This window comes from Opisthocomus hoazin, chromosome 21 (assembly GCF_030867145.1).
Source record: "Opisthocomus hoazin isolate bOpiHoa1 chromosome 21, bOpiHoa1.hap1, whole genome shotgun sequence".
NCBI lineage: Eukaryota > Metazoa > Chordata > Aves > Opisthocomiformes > Opisthocomidae > Opisthocomus > Opisthocomus hoazin.
In genome coordinates, this window is record NC_134434.1 from 12,786,955 (window position 1) to 12,804,239 (window position 17,285).

General features: G+C 40.7%; 1 protein-coding gene across 2 annotated transcripts in view; it reads right to left on the minus strand.

The window, feature by feature from the left end:
* Positions 1-2,212: 2,212 nt before the first annotated feature.
* Positions 2,213-17,285, minus strand: part of OGFOD3 (2-oxoglutarate and iron dependent oxygenase domain containing 3) — a 46,648-nt gene continuing 31,575 nt past the window's right edge. For both annotated transcript variants that reach the window (XM_075440756.1, XM_075440755.1), the window contains one exon: positions 2,213-4,859. In XM_075440756.1, the coding sequence (XP_075296871.1) occupies positions 4,723-4,859 (137 nt within the window). In that variant the 3' untranslated portion in view covers positions 2,213-4,722. The remainder of the gene's footprint in view (positions 4,860-17,285) is intronic.

Genomic DNA, 17,285 nt, shown 5'->3' on the forward strand with positions numbered 1-17,285 from the left:
TACTACAAGCCACCAACACTCATATGGAAGATAAAAAGTGCCTACACAGACACTTCAGAGATAAATGGATGATCATTAAAAGAGAGCTGACTGGCAGGTTTCAGCAAACATGATGGAAAATTAGCTTTCAGCTTCCTAAGAAGGTTTGCAAAAACAGAGGTAAGGCAGAGTATGCTACAGCTCTTCACGCTATTTTACAAAGCGCAGTAGACACTCACTAGAGAATTACCCACCACTTTACGATGGCTGTCTTTGCTGGATTTCCTGAGCAGACTGCCTTTCTGACCGAGGCCTCGAGGATCGATGCATGCCAGAGCCATCTGCGGTTCGGGAAGGAAATAACTCTTCTGCTGTTCTTGGACTGTTGGGGTGGATTTCCGCACAAGAGACTCAGAGAGGAGAGACAGGAGTGGGGATTCTTTTTTTGTTTTTCTTTCTTTCGTGGGGGAGGGAAGAGGAGAAGGGTAGTTGGGGTTCCCCCCTCCAAAGAGCCCTAACCTTCAGCAACAATTTCTAGGTTTATTCCTAGAATTTAGACGAGACAAATATTGCAGAAAGCCACACCTGGGCACATTAGAGAGATCCAGTTCCTGTGTAAACACTGTGTAAGGATATCTGGGTGTAGAAGAAATGTGAGGAGCTCTATATTAAAAACAAAGCCATCTTTATTTACTGGGGAAAGGAAAGCTACAAAGGAGAAATTCAACTGTACTAAGAATTGGAACTGAAGAAGAAACAAAAACAGGTTTTCTTGACAGCACAGTTGCTGTGCATCCCATTTCAGCTACACTTTTATTTCAGTGTGCCCATCACTATGTCCTACAGCCTCAGAAAGTACCCCATTGAGACGCTGACCATATAAATACAAACAAATGAGCCCTGAAGCTAAATTTCTGCTGTAAATCCACATTAAAATCTTTTTTGTAAATAGAGTATCCCGGTAAACATTTCTGGAACTGAAATTAATTAAAATGAAGCTTAGAATGTTTCAGCTGGACAATACATATTTGGGAGAGTCTCAACACAAGTGTACCTTTGCACAGGTCCTTTCCTCTACACATGAGAAATGCCAAGAAATCCACTCCGAGTACCTAGAATCACGTTAGATGGGATAAAAAATTAAAATGAAATGCATGCCACAGGATGGAAAGCTAGGTTTACACTAAAAACCTAATCTGATCGTATACCTGCTAATTTTACAAAAGTTCCTGATGCTACCCAAAACCTTGGCAGGGAAAGAGAGTTTTAACAGGAGGCCAACTGCACCGGAGTGCTCGGGAAGCTTCACTCGAGCTCATAGAAGGGATTCAGGCTCTGGCTTGCTCTCCTGCCTTATTTTCTCTTTCACCCTGGAACTTATCACACAAGCAGGCTTTAACTTTCCTTACAAACATTGTTCTTTCATAATACAAATCAACATTCCCAAGTACTTGTTACAAGCCTGCTTTCAGGTACAAGGCTTTAAATTTAACGTTGGGGCTTGGCCCCAGTTCACGCTGAACATGCACTGACCTTTCTTCACTTTGTTTGAACCACGAGGGCTCTTCACAAAGGTTCTCATGCAACTGGGAAACATCAAACCAAATTCTGCTGTCACCGCGTGTTCAGCTAAGAGCACTTGTCTGCAGCAGCTGGCATCAGATTTATGCTACTTTAACAGAACAAATCCTGTCCTCGGTGCAATCAGAGTTCTAAGAAACAGAGCACTGGATTTCCCAGTAGCCACAGGCCAGCTGAACCTGAAAGAGGACAGACAGTAATTAAAGTGCTTCAAATTCATAAGTCAAGAACTGGGAAGAGATACCCTTAATAAATACACTGAATAACTTTTTAAGTGGACTAAAATAAATTAAGCCAAGTTTATTTCTAATGATCAGTGAATTCTGCAAATTCCCCTCAGCCTCAGGAACATCAGCCCTCCTGCAATTACTGTTTTCCTGCTGGAGGCTACGTTCAGAATCTTTTAGATGGCTCTGTACCTCCTCATTTGCCATTTAACTTCTTTGTAGATCTAGATATTGCTTTGAGTCATCCGCATATCGAAGCTTCAAACAGAAAAATCTTGGCTGGTACTGAAACATACAGCATATTGAATTATTATACTTCTCGCAAAAGATGAATTCTTTTACCAGGTACAGCGCACATGTTTTTCCACAAATTATAGTTCACAGGTTTGGTCACCGTATTGAACACATTACTGAAGCTTAAGAACTCCAGAAGACAAATATCAACTCGATTTTATTTCTGAATGACATTCAGTTCATAGCATGAGACACACCATGCTCAGGAGGAACTACAATACAGAGGATCTTCAAAAGATGAAAATCCGAGAGGAGATGAGCTGAGGTTTCCCCCAAAGTCTAACACGGTCTCGTTGAGCAGTATTTTATAGAGGGCAGCTCTGCAAGTGCCCTTTTCATTCAGTGCAACTCAAAGACCCCATGACAGATGCAAGTAACTAGCAAACACTCTTAAAAAGTGGCAAAGCAATTTATATGACAGGGATGCAGAGCAGTAACAGGACTTCTGGTGAAGCTCAGAATTTTGGAACAACGGACATCAACCTGGAGAATCCCAACCCAAACCCACACAGGTCCATTCAGATTTAGATTCCACTGCTATCAGGTATGTTTATGGAAAAGGCCCTGCATTTAAATCTCAAGGTGACATTAGGAATCAAGTTTTACGCCAGGAAGGCAGTTGCTGGTGATCTTGGTCTGCCCTCATAGACTTACTACTTGGGTGTAATGCAAATTTCTTGGAATTAAACAGGCTTTGAGACAAGTATTTAGGTATGGAACCCAACTGACTTTATTATTTCCTAACAATTCTTCCTTGTTAGCATAGAGAAGGAAGCCTTTTTCAGGTTTGAGAACAAAGAAATGAAATTATGGGAGACTAATTTTGCTGGTGTGCCAAACAAGAACACTCACAGTAGAACAAGTTCAAGTGTCCTGTTGTCATTCCTCTTTATATTGATCTCCAGTATAATCCCACCACCACTTATTATTTACATAAAAGGGCAGATTAAAACAAATATGAAAACTGTAGGCATAAAATAAAAAATTTTTTAAAAAAATCAAAGCACATTTTCAGATTTTCAAAGTGTTTCACAGAAATTGTATTGACTATTAATAAAACAAATCAACATCTTTGCTTCAGAATTTGATTAAGAATTAGGTTTTCCTACCATTTACTTAATGCACTGAACCATAAAAATCTGATTGTAATAAGAAAGCCAAGTTGGCAAGATTACGCATTTGTTTGTTACTTTATCTGTACTGCAGTGCAATCACCCCCTCTTCTCTGAAGTCCTTGCAATTTATTATTCAAGGAACACCACAGACTAATTGTCCTAGTTAACAGGAAAAAAAAAGTCTTCATACTGAACTGAAAAAGAGAAATCCAAAAACAGATATTAAGAAACTTTCTGAAACAGATAAAACATTGTTTTGGACAAGACAAAACACAGTATTTCACACCACAAGATTTGTAGTTGTGTTAACAATTAAAAAAACAAGCTTCCTTCAACTTGGTCTTAAGATTACATTGAAAGCACATATTCACTGGGCCTAAAAGTGTTTTATTATCAAGCTCCAGCTCAAGACCATGCCATTTCAAAATGCAGGTGCACACCAGTTTCCCTCAGACCCCACATACCACAGTCCCCTGGTCCATGCGGTTTTGTTAGCCCCCCTTCCAGCAGCAGGCCAAGATTTACAGGATGCAGCATAAGGAGGCCAGAACTGACAAACTGAAACCCACAACAAAACTAGCTTTTTTCTCAGCTGTTCCCCTCCCAAATCACATATCGATGAGTGCTCAGATGAATCCAGAGCACTGTCCAATTACCTCTGCCCAGCTCTCCTTCTTAGTATTTACTTAACATACAGGGTTACATGGCCAAGCCCTCTGCGTAAGGAGCTCTTGCTAACCTTACCCCTGGGCTTCCAAGAGGAAGCCTGATCATTGGCTTTACGACTCAGAAGAAATGAGAAGAGCTGGGAATGCTGCATGCTGATCAGAGGGATCTCATGCCATGACATCTTCTAGCACAGCAAAGCATTTGGAATCCAAAAGTGCTGTTTTCTGGCTAACCAGAGAATTGTATTTCTGACTTTGTATTAACTAGTCCCAGTTTGTAGCAGAAAATATCTGTAGTAATTCAATAAAAAGAAGTTCAAGTAAGTCCCAATAGTCAAACCACAGGTGTGTTGCCCACTGATGCCCATGCTAAGGAGAATACATTCCTCTCAGCAGAAGGTATGTTCAAAAGAGTAACACTCATCTTGCTCCATTAACTTATGTCAAGCTTTCTACATCCCATTAGTAACCAAAGAGACTAATTACACAACAGGTCACAGCAGCATGAGGAGTCATATGAAGACATGGTCCCAAAGATTGTTTGTCTATTTTAAACTGGAGAATTGAAAAAAATAATTAAGAGCCCACTCCAGGACTCTTCCTTTAGGAAGAAGAATCCCTTTAGGACAAGAAGACAAACCATTTTCAGAATGCACCAAATTTAAGATGGTCTTTAAGGCACTGTTCGCAACATTTATGGAAAAGGACATGTGAAAACAAAATGTAATTACAAAATATTAATACAGCTGGGAAATTGTAACTGAGTGTGAGGTTACAAGAGATGTCATGTCCCTCTTTCCTCTCCTCTTGCAGGGCTTCTCTCATTCCATTTGACCTCATGTTTCATCCCTGGAGGAATTACGTCAAGACTGGATCCCCAATGCCATGGTCTGGGTTGCAAGTGAAGGAGATGGTAATGGCATAGCGAGTGCCCCAGTGAACCTTTTCCACGTGGTGAAGGTTCTCTGATCCAGAGGTGAAAAAGGAAACCCGGCCTGTAAAGACAAAGTATTTAATCAGTGACACGGAGTTTGCCACTCAGCTGTCAGCTCTCTACCCAGTTCTGCGTTGTCTCAGCCCAGCCGTTCCCTAGCTACCCGAGAGCCCATAGGTCATCACTGACAAACTGTTTATGAGCTTAGGCTGCGCTCTGACAGCTTTATGTACTGTTTAAAACATATGTTAATCCTTTGTGCTACAAAGCTGGAGAAGTAATTCCACCATATCTCTTAGTTTATAAAAGGCAGGAGGCAGCCAAAATCATCTGCAGCCAACTCTTAGTTGCCTCAAAAAAAAAAAGAATTAAAAAAAGCAAGCAACTGGTGACTGTCAGCAAAGTGTATTGATTTCCTCCCTGCTCCCCTTTTAGCCTGGGCTCTAATTTTAGACCAAAGAAGGTGGAAGTACTACAAAGGTGGCAAAAAATCTTCAGTGAAAAATTGTTCAGCAGGTTCACAAGCAGCTGCAGCAGCTTCTCAGCATTGTACCAAGTATTTGCTATAGCTTTTTGTGCACAGTCTGATCACTTGCTGTTCTGCCAGCTTGAAAAGTTATGTATCAGTCACATACAAATTAATTTTCCTTAGAAAGAGCCACTCCCTGAGTGCATTGGCTTAGAAATTGGTTTATAGATGCAAGTGCTTACTCCTATCGTTCATCCTGTCCAAGCTTCAACCACCACCTTGGGGTTCTCCAGGCCTGAAGCGGCATCAAGGTGAATTGATAACGACAGCAGAGGTATATTAGCATCCCACTTCACAAAACAGCAGAATGGAGCCCTCTGCACTTGGACATTATTAAATCGTTCTGAGGACACAAAAGTTTGATGTTTAGCAAGCGACTCAGAACTGACCACTCTGTAGGACAGCTCAAGTTCTCCTGAAAAAGCTAGTAATACTCCCGTGCAATATCCCAACAGCATGTGGTTTTCCTGCTCTGGCTTTTTTTCCACTGTTCAAATTAAAGTTTGTTAAAAAGCTTATCATAGGGAACTCACATTGACAATCTAACTCTACCTAGGACTCATTCACAATCAGGCAAAATGAAACACTTCCATGCCTACTTAAAATTTGCAGAAGATTAACTATTCCAACCATTATACAATCTCCACTGCAGAAATGGGCACCAGACAACATCGCTGGTTTTCTCTTCTAACTGGAAGTAATCCAAGAGATCCAGAAGTTATTTTGCTTGCATACTCCTAAACAGCACACATGGGAGATTTGAACAAAACTGGACTGGCCTCATGGAACTCTGTTTACCCGCTAATATCTGAAGGTTGAGTAGCCCCTGTGTCCCTCACATATTCAGTTGCAGTTCACATTTAATCTTTTATAGTTCACAGTCTTTCATAACTGCCAGGCAGAAGCCTAATCATACTCTTCTCGGCCTGTGGCTGCACATCAATAATTGGTAAAGCTATAAATATATATATGAAATACTCATTCATATGCACAGCTCATTTACACCTCATTTACACCTCGGTGTCCTGCTTTTCTGGATGAAAGACTAAATGCAGGCAATGCACTCCTGTGAGTGTTGCACTAAGCAGTGCTACCCGCAAGGATTTCATACAAAGTCCCTGTGTCATTTTCTTTTAAATTTTATTTCAACATCATTCATGTACTTTATTATCGGTCCTTCACCTACTTACCCAAAGCTTTGCCTTAAACTGATTTTCAAGCTTTTTTATTTGATTTCTTATTAGAAGTAGTAGTAATTCCGAGTTAGACAAGTTTCTGTGTATTGTTTAAGCCAGTTAAACTGGATTTTTTTGTTACACATAATGTCTTTTGATTTCTTTCTTTAATAAATATGTCTTCGTATATATGGTATCATATAGCTCCTTGTGCATCTGGTCCCATATCTGTCAACTGAGGTCTCAGTCACTGAACAATCTTACAGTCAGTTTTCAAAGATACTTTTTCCTCACCTGAGAAGAATTTCTTTTAAGCTAGCTGCCATTGCAAAATTTTGAAGCAAAACCCACGCTCTCCCCATAGTACACTATTTCTAGTAGTATAAACGTTCAAGAAGAGGGTAAAAACTGTCAATTCCCATCCCATCTGACACAGCCTCCAAGGAATGCATGGCCCAGAGAAGCTGTGGCTGCCCCCTCCCTGGCAGTGCTCAAGGCCAGGCTGGACGAGGCTTTCAGCAGCCGGGTCTAGTGGAAGGAGTCCCTGCCCGTGGCAGGGGGGTTGGACCTGCATGATCTGCTAGGTCCTTTCCAACCCAAATGATTCTGAGATTCTATAAATATATGGCAATATCATTATCCAGAGACTCCCGGGGAAAGACAAAAGATAAAAATAAAGCTGTACCATTACCGGATAGAATAACTTCTAGGACTTTCAAGCACACTGAGACTGGACCTTTCATAATCTTCCTTCAATACACCATACACGGAAACCACTTCAAAAATTAAATCACTACACGAAAGCAGGCTGGGACTAAGCAACTTCCTTAAAGTGTGAACCTACTCCTAGGTTATAAGCTGTCCTTGTTCTAGATATTTTTTTTATCAATTTTGAGTTAAGATTTTAAACCTCAAAGTTCCAGACTAGGAACCACATTAGCAAGTTAGTAGGATCCCATGCCATACAGGTCTGTTTTTAGCTGTAACGCTGCATTCAAAGTGTTTGAAGTGCACTCTTTTTTTTTGTCTCCAGGCTATGCAATATTGATAGAGCAAACGCTGAGCTTCATAAGAGATTAATGTTGTACTACAAACGCTAAAGAATAGTTATGCAACTATTCATTGCAGATAAAAGTACTTAAAATTTCCCGACAAAACATTTTTTGAGTGACAAAAGCTCAGGAGAAAGTGTGTAAAATTCTAATCCCATTTCCTTTGTCCTTTTCTTTCAGTATTTCACAATGGCCTCAAGTCGCTCTTTTCATTTTTTTCTCCCCTCTGACCTGCTTGCGCAGATTTCTTTCCAACATGCTTTTCTGCTCCAATAAAGAAATCTTGACTACTACCTTCTGGCACATAACTTCAGTTTAATTTATGAACACTTACTGTTAAAAGTGAAAGCTTTTGAGATCACAAGCTACTACTCAATACAATTTTATAGTATATTATCTAACCGAAAAAGAGAAAGTGTTTAATCCCTGGTCCTTAAGGGATGAACTTTTGTAGGGGAAGAAACAGCAAACGGATCATCTCTTGTTTTGAGGTCCATGCTTCTAAGCTTTCAGAAAGAGGCCAGTCTCTGAGCTATGTTCTGAAGAATGAAGATTGGAATGGAGGTGTCCTGGACTTAGAAGTGATGCCAAGGATAAAAGCCAAAGGACTTTTTTTTTTTCCACCGAGATAAATCTCTAGTTTGAAAAGTATTTAATCCTGACTGTGAACATTGGATTCATTTTCCCCAATCACTGCAAGATGCCAAAAACGTCATTGCTTCTTTAGTTTCATGGTGCTTTGACCAGTACCTCAACCTCAAGCAAGCATTTTAGATCCCCAAGTTAGGAGCCGTGGGCTGCCCTCTCACATCTACTATCTATCATCTACTCACCTCCACTTTCCATTCCACCAGAAGTCAATCAGGCAGAGCATACCACAGCAATTAGTGCAGCACACCAGAACATTTAGTGCTTTTAACACTTGGACATACAGCCCCCCCCGTATTAGATAAAAACACATTTTGTAGGCACTTCTGTCCATGCTCTTTCTTCTTTTCTGCCCACAAACACCTACAATTTCTTCATAGCTGCTCCCGAAAGGCTTCAAGATTTCCATCAGGCTGTCTAATAATAGAGGAGTGAGCTGTACTCCAGCCTAGTTCCCATGGAAGAGTCTAACAATGGACTGGAGGAAGTTCCTCCCATACAAACGCACTTGTTCTCACCCTTATTAGAAGGGCAAAAACCCAAAGAATTGGAAAGATTTGTGGTAACCTCCAAGACCTGCTGGAGCCTGTTTCTAAACGATTAGCTTGCCTGCATATGTCTACAGGAACAGAAATAATCAATCCTTGCCTTTGATCTCTATTTGACAACAACACCTGAACCTACAGCTTGTTTTCTCTTTCTTTCCATGCTTTGTCTAAGTGCCAGAAAGTGTGTTTCAAGATGGAATTTGGTCCAATAAACGCTTAGCTGATGAACTTCTGTTCCTTGCAAATTGCAGAAAGTTTTATTGTGATGCAGTCGCTCCCCTTCTTCGTTCACAGATCTGCCTCCAGCTCCGCTTCTGCACCAAGATTAGTCAAGAGTTTCACCCATGGGTGGAGCTGCTTCTCAGTCGCTTCTCTCTGTGGTGCTTAAGCATCCACACAAGTTTTAAAAACTTAAAAGAGTAAGCGAAAGGTAGATTGTATTGGGGATGAAAGAACTAATGTCATGCAAAACTCAGGTGCAGACTCATTTAAATACACCACTCACACTTTGGACAAGGAACTGCTAACAAGCTCAGCACCACAGCATCCATCAAAACTGAGCCTGGTCTTTGGTGTCACTCACACAAGTCAAGCTCTTAAATGCTGTCAGGCTGAGAAAAGCTTGTGATGCTAAAAAAAGGAAAGGTCTTGCTCCCTGTAAGAGGAGCAAGACCTTGATCGTACTAGAGGCAAGCACTTACTGTCCTGAATTTCTGAGAATTAATTTTCGCCCTGATCCACAGGAATCATTATTTATGAAGGCATACAAGTGTCAGTCACAAGCTCCACTGCTATGACTTCTATGTGATCCTAATTTAGATGAAGCAACACTTATTTTCAGGAATACTTAACAAGCAGCAAAAGCAATGAATATTTCACCATGTAGCAATTCTGTCCCATTTAATTACTCAAACAAAACCACTAGAAGAATATATGTATTTACTACGAGCTTTTGCTTTTCCCCTGCCTTTGCTTTTCCAGGTTTTAATCACGTTCATAATTGCCCCTTAGCAATAAATTCTTTAGATGTACTCAGAAAATCTAGCCACTGCAAACAGCAGCATACAGGTCAGAAAGAATTATGTATTCAGCTATGTATCACAGTAAAAACTAAGTATTCCCATTAGGCTTGCTCTCAGATTTTATCCATGTTCAATTTTAACATTCGGTTGCACTTCCATAAACAAGAGCTGCCTACAATGTGCTGCCTAACCTCTCTACAGTGAGGTAATACAGGTTGGAGGAATATATAAAGGAAACAATTTTCCATGACAACTATGCCCTTGACATGTAAGTGACTTCAATCAGACCACTTACTCTCTCATTTGTTTCCTTGTCTCTAAAATGAAACCAGTACTGGCCTATTTTAACAGGGTTACTGTGAAAATTAATTAGTAAGCACCATTACAATACTTCGCAGTTAACATATGTTCTGCTTTACAAGTATTCTAAAAAAAATAAAATCCTCTGTTCTTCTGGCAAGAGAAAAAGTAGTAAGGCATGGCAGATTAAATTATAACAAGATGTAGGGAATGTATCAAAAGTCTCCGAGAACCATACAAATATTAACATACCACAATGCTCGTAAGAAAAAATGCTACACGATTATTATGCCTTTAGTATTATAAATTCATTGCATAACTTAGGTTGGAAGAGACTTTGGGAGGTCATCTGGTCCAATTCCCTCTCCAAAATCAAGGCCAACTTCTAAATTATATCCAAATTCTGAGTTACATCAGGCTGCTCAGGTTCACATCATTAGCACGTGCCAGTGCAGGACTCTGATACCGATAGTTCCCAGCTATGTCTCAGGCACACATATTTTGCTGGCCCCATGGCTTCCAGCTTGATTTGGGAGCAGGAGGCATAGAGTAGATGCTCTCCAGAGGTCCCTTCCAAGCTCAATTATTCTGATTACACATGGGACAAGCCATTCACATTAACATCAGCTTTGGCAATCACTTTCTATCTGCAGCATGCCTGTTTTGCCTCGGGATTCCAAGCCCCTTCATGCACCCAGTCCTTCACATGGGACTACCACTTCTGCTTTCTTAGCAGCATCCTTCTGGCCCTTCTAGTTTCATTCCCTGACAAATTTCCTTGTAAACTCCTTGGGTCATGAAAACATCAAGGATAAACTGCAAATTACATGATAGATTGTCTCAGCCAACACTCAGTCAAGCAAGTAAGGGAATGATGACTGTCCCCTCACTCTCCTCCTTGGTCTGCTTAAGCCAGGGCTGGAGGCCAGGGAAGGGCAGAGGCTGTCCCTGCCTAGTGCCAGGGACAGGGTAGGGATGCAGAGCAGGGCTGGGGGAACATGAGAGGTCTCACCTCCATCCACAGCAGCTGGTTGGGGGCACTGGAAAGACCGAGCTGCTGCTCAGAAGGAAATGAAGCATCTGCCTGATTAAAGGGAAGCAGGAACAGTTTATTTGGCACTACAGATCTATTCAGCATCTTTCATCTCATGCACTGACAGCTTTGACTGCCTGCTTAACATTTACCAGCTCTAAATGTTACTAGGGAAAGAAGGAAAAACTGCATCTCATCTGCTGAATGACACCAAGACGGAAGCACTGCCAGGGAAACTGCACAAACACAATTATGTTCTTATCCTTGTCATCTGTTTAGGATTAATTGCTAATTTAGTCTCATGTAAAGTGTCCAAGAAAAAACACCGTATCATTAGGCAAATAACCTGATAGTAATATCTTCTGTAATCACACAACAAAACTTATTTAACTGATATACTTATTTAATTACTTATAAATGTTGAATGCAGAGGGCTTTAAGCAAGTCCTTACCTGAACTCCACAAAAGTAACATAGAATGACAGCATCTGCGAGTGCCCTGATCTGGGGTGAAGACAGGACGCCAGCAGAGAGGCCATCAGCTTTTCTAAACAATTTCGCTATATATATATGCCAAGCACAGAAGTATAAAGAAGCCTATGGCCCCAAGAAAAACCCACTGTGCAACAGGTATCTAATGAAGCCTAGTTACAAACCTGTCCCAAATTTATTTACTAGACAGAAATTACTTGCTGTTATAAATTAAATCACTGATTCACACAGCAAACTCCCACAGCCAGCTTGTAATTTGTACAAGTATTATTAAAGCCTTTTAAAGTACTTGCTTCTATTTTAAATTCAGAAGCACCTGGACAGAAAGCTTCCAAATTACAGTTTTTAAAGAATATAAGTGAACTTAATTATTTCCTACTAAAAGTACCTGAGCATTTTTAGACTTCAACAGAATCCCTGCCTGCTTCTCTCCGATCAGCACAGCTGGTCGCTCAAAGTAACAGGAGTTTCCGCTCTGTACATTACGTCTGAGGGTGTGACAAACTAGTGAAGTATTTAGAAGTGAAAACTGCATAACTGTGCGCTCTCCAAATCAGTTGCCGAGTCTCACCAAGGCCTCTTGGCTCCATTTCTTCTCCCTACAGCCACGAGAAGGACAGGGATGTCACCTCTGCTCTGCCTTCCAGTTCTCAACCCGACCCAGCTCATCCACACTGCCCAGGCTGCTCTGTGCTCCCGTGTCAGAGCACTCTGGGCAGCTGCAGGAGGTTTCTAAATGGGACTCTTACCAAGAGAAGCCTCTAAGAACAAAGTGTTGCAATTTCAATCACATTAAATACCTCCAGATCATCTATTTTACTTTTCTTGACTTTGCCAAACATTGCATGTTTAGTAGAGCTGTGGTCAAATCACATGGATGCTAGAGTTCTAGGTTTTGGATTTCTGATAGAGAAAGAATTCATCCTTACATTTAGTAAATCACTAAAACATAAACACAAGGGTAACTTGTGCTGCTTATTTCTTAGGAAAAAAAAAAAGTGGCCTTTAAACAAAAAGAATTCATGACAGCACCTATGGTGTGTGATATCACAAAGCTTCGGAACCCAGAAATGGAATATCATTACTGAACTGTATGGTGTAACATAGCTGACCCTGCAGTTCATTTGGTATTTTGTTTTACTTTGTTACATTACCTGAATTTCATCAAGTAATTCGTTGAAGCTGATTTCCTCTGTTCCCTCTTTGTGCCTTTGGCTTTGCTGCGTATTTGTCTAGCAGAATCAAATCAATTTCATGAAGTATTGCCTTGCATATACATTATATAAAAAGAGTCCTGTGCAGCAAGCAATGGAAACCACATAAGGTGCATGCTACATGTGTTCATTTATAGCCAAGGATTTTAAACCAAGGAAAAAAAGCTTTGGAGACCAGATGTCAATACTGACAGTGCTTGGTGAGGCTCTGTGGAGCACTGCAACACAAGCCACCTGCTTAGCTCCCCCTGGCCCCAAGACTCCTCAGTCCTTTCAGTGGTCCAGCTAGTGCAGAGTGATCATCACTATCCTCAATAACAGAGGCCAAGACAATAACAAGACAGTGTGTTTTATAGGGAGTAATTCATATAAGCGCCATGTTAAGTGCAGGTCTGACCTGCACCTCCCAGGTACCTATTGCTTTATGGGCACAATAAAAAGATTATTTCATTTAATGCCGTCATAAGCCTATTATCAAGCACCACTGGAATGCAAAACCAGAGTCTGGAAGAGAGTTATCCTTCTCCATAGAAAACAAAACAGAAAGCAAAAGAAAATCTTCAGAGTTTTACAAAGAAATGAAGAGCTATTGAGCTATTGTCCACATGTTTCTGTCACAATTGCCACAGGTCCTCCTCTTTCTACCATTTCTCTCTGCAATCATCTTACCAGTCCCAGATGCAACTTGTGATTAATCACTAAGAACTGCTCTCCTACAACCCACCAACTCTGCAGAGCTGGCTATTACTGCAGCTGCTACTGCCGGCTCCATTTCTTCTCTAGGACTGATTTTCAAAAAACCCACAGAAGTAGCTGTCATTCTCAGCTTCAAGTTGTTACTCATTTAACATCAAGATGTGCTCCAGTTTTACTGATTGGAGCAAAACTAAAGCTAGGAATGCTAGAAGATCATCATGAGCTAGACTGAATCTGGATGATGCAGAACGAATGTAGAGAAAGATCAGACTACCTACACTCAGTGGGGAAAAATAAATAATCCGCTATTCCATAATATAAGATGGATTGTTAAATATGCACTTTAAACACAGTTTTCACACCTCGTCTTAATGTTGTTGTGGGACTTCTGAATCGGGAAATCTTACTTTTCATGTCATTGCACTTTGTCACTCTGCTGCATTCCCTCAGCCTTTAGCAGTGAATTCCTCCAAACTGATTTTTTTTTTAAGAGCACAATAAAACAAAGATATGAGACATTCCACCACTTAACTTGGAGTACTGCACTTATTCTCATGACTACAGGATCTGACAGTCATGCAATACCTAACCACTGCAATAAAGCTACACTTACCTCAGTGAAAGCACACCCAGAGACACCCTGAAGCCCACCCCTGCCCTGTGAGAAACCTGCATACACGTTCTTAAGCATATGCTTTTCCTTACCCGAGCAGAAAAAAATAACGGCTCAGGCTTTGAGCATACACTTTTTTCCATTCTAAATGAAGAATAATCCAACTTCAAACTCCCAAATAGCTCATACTTTCATCTCAAATATTTTCATACTTTCAGAAACACACTTCTAGAAGCTATGAAAATATGCTAAGTTTGATATTCAAGGAAGAGTCACATTTCACTCTCCAATGCACAGAATTCATTTTGCACCATAGATTTTCTTCCAAACACACAGAAGTGATGGCAACCCTTCCTTCTATCCCTATATAATAAACAACTTGCATGAAGAACAAACTCCCTTGTGAGCTGAAAATAAGTGCAAAGCTGACCTTAAAACCAAGAAATGTACATGCAAATAAGGAACACATAATTAGTACTGAGACTTCAATCCAGCTGCAGGGTTTCATCTACACTTTATCCTCAAGTGAAGTCTGTGACCTGCCTAATATTGCCAGTCCCCAAATTCACCCAAGACTCTCCAAAATTATGAAATTTTAAATACGCTTTATGCTGCTAAATTGAGCAGCAGCAGAAAATATACAACCTTTACCATTAAAAAAGGAATGCCTTGATGTCTGCCATTTATTCTTAATCCTCCTGTATCTATTGAGGATTACTGAAACAGGTCTCAGGCCAGCAAAGGAAAGTTAATGTTGAAAAGGCTGTAGACTTTGTTTTGAAAACCCTCATTCTAGCTGTTGCTCTGTTTCATTTCATCTCTTGGACAGAGCTACACCTGGTACAAAGGATGAAAACAAAATGCTAATACCTCAACTTTGGAAATACAATTAATGTAGCCATTTAAAAGCAACAGATACTACTTTAGTACTGTTTCTTTGCCAAAAAAACACAAACCCTATTTTCCTTTCAAAGGATTTTACTTGGCACCAAGAATTCTTACTCATGGTACAGTGAGTTTCTTGCAGCAGACAGAGGTCCTGACTTAAGACACATATATACTTCTGAAGGCCATCAGGACACATTCCTTAATGCCACAAGTGGTTATGAATTAGCCAGAGGTCTCTACGTGTGAAGTGGCACCACAGTGGTGACTTGTTCATGTCCATCAAAAAAAAAAAAATCTCAAGAGCCTCTAGGTCAATAAATTATAATTCCTTCTTAAAGCTAGAGATGTTTGCTCATAATTAGACCAGATAATATTATAGACCATGCTACAAATTATATTGAGAGTCCTTCATTCAAATAGGTGAGAATCAGGCTTACAGACTTCTTATACAATCTGCCAGTGATACATACTTAGAGAAGTGACAAATGTTTTAAAATTAGGCTCTACTTATAACAGTTTTCCCTGTCCCTAACTGCCTGGCTAAGACTGATCCATAAATGGTAAGTGCTGTGAAAGCATTTGCAGCAGCAGCGGGACTTGCCTAGGCAGCACTCCAGAATAGAGGAAATCCCAGTGTTTTAATTGTCTTTTTTTGTATTTCCAATTACTGCTTTTCTTCTCTGCTGCATCAGTAACAACGCCCTTCTGTCCCCTACTGCAAAGCCTGACGCTAACAAATTGCTGCTCACAGAAAAAGGAATGTGCTCATTTTGGCACACAGCACCAGGTTCCAAGAATGCAGCCTAACTTTGAGACAACAAGAAGTGCCAGGTTTTGGAACTGAAATGGCATTAGCAATACAGAGAGGGTAAATTAGCTGCCATGCACTAAGACCGAACCAGCAATTATGACAGTCACCTCAAAAAAAAGCCCGAATCTCCCAAATGAGAAGCATAAAAGATTACCAACACATGGTTTTAAAAGTGGGATTGAAGTGACAGGAGAAGCACTAAGGATCAAAAGAAGCATAAAACAAACGAAAAAAAAAACAAACCAAAAAGCAAAGAGAAAAAACACCACAAAAGAACATTCTGACCACAAAAAATACATCAACTGGTACCAGCAACAGCAATACCCTGGGGTCATCCTCTCTGCATTTGCTCACAAACTGCATTTTATCAGCAAAAGGAAAACTAAGCGCAGTTGCCTTCACCTTGTGCTTCCCCCCTCTGAAGCTTTTCTCCCTTTCCTCACTGGATGTTGGCAGTTACCTCGACTGCATCATAGGTAGCGACACAATCACGGGACCCCCGACAACTGTGTTTCGACAGATGAGTGTGTTAGAAAGGTGCAACTGGCATTAAATTTAATTTTCTGTTGTGTACATGTAGCACACCTGATATTTCAGGAAAGGCCATTCCCTCCAAGCTTTGCCTTGCTTTGTTTCAGAAAGGCGTGCCTGACCAGGTCTGGGGCACACACACTGCCAAGACAAGAGCCTGTGAAAGGGAATGCCCAAAGCCAGGGGCTGTTCGCAATCTTTCTGTACTTCATCTGCCCCCCCTTCCTCCCCAAAAACGACATAAAGAGCAAACACCTTGCAGCAGAGCCTGAAAATTAACCGGATGGGGCTGAATGGAAGCAATTTCACAGCTGCAGACGTTTTGAAATGAAGTCAGGGGCACGTTGCATGCAGCAACTGGACTGAGTGCCCCTGTACTGCGCCAGGAGACAGCTGGCCTCCCAGCTACCTAGAATTCAGCTATGATTTCTACAGCTATAAAAACGTGTTAATCTTAAAATTGCATCTGGAAATGAAATAGTTTACTATGTTCCCGTTCAAAATACTGGTGGCAGCATTTTGCAAGAGATCAAACATACAGTTCTTGATACCAAACCCAGAATGCAGATAATCTCAGAGTTCATCCAAGCCAGCATTACTGTTAGTGAGTGAATCGCCAGGATCCATAAGTCAAAAAAACCCTACAGCCATCCCCATTTGCAGGCAGTGATAGTCAGAAGTCAGTTCTGCTTGGGGTAATGCCTGTCAGCAGACAATTACTGAGGCTGTCTTTAAATGAGTAAATTTCCATCTTTTCTCTCAAAAAAAAAAAAAACCAGACAGAACACAGCAGGAATATTAAGGTGTCCTTGATTTTTTTTTTTTCCTGCAAAAGTGTGACTGGTCTTGCATCATAAAAGGTTACATTGCTGTAAGCTCAGTACTCACCTGCCAGACAGACGAGTTGAAGTTGAGCTCTTTCTTCCTAGGCATATT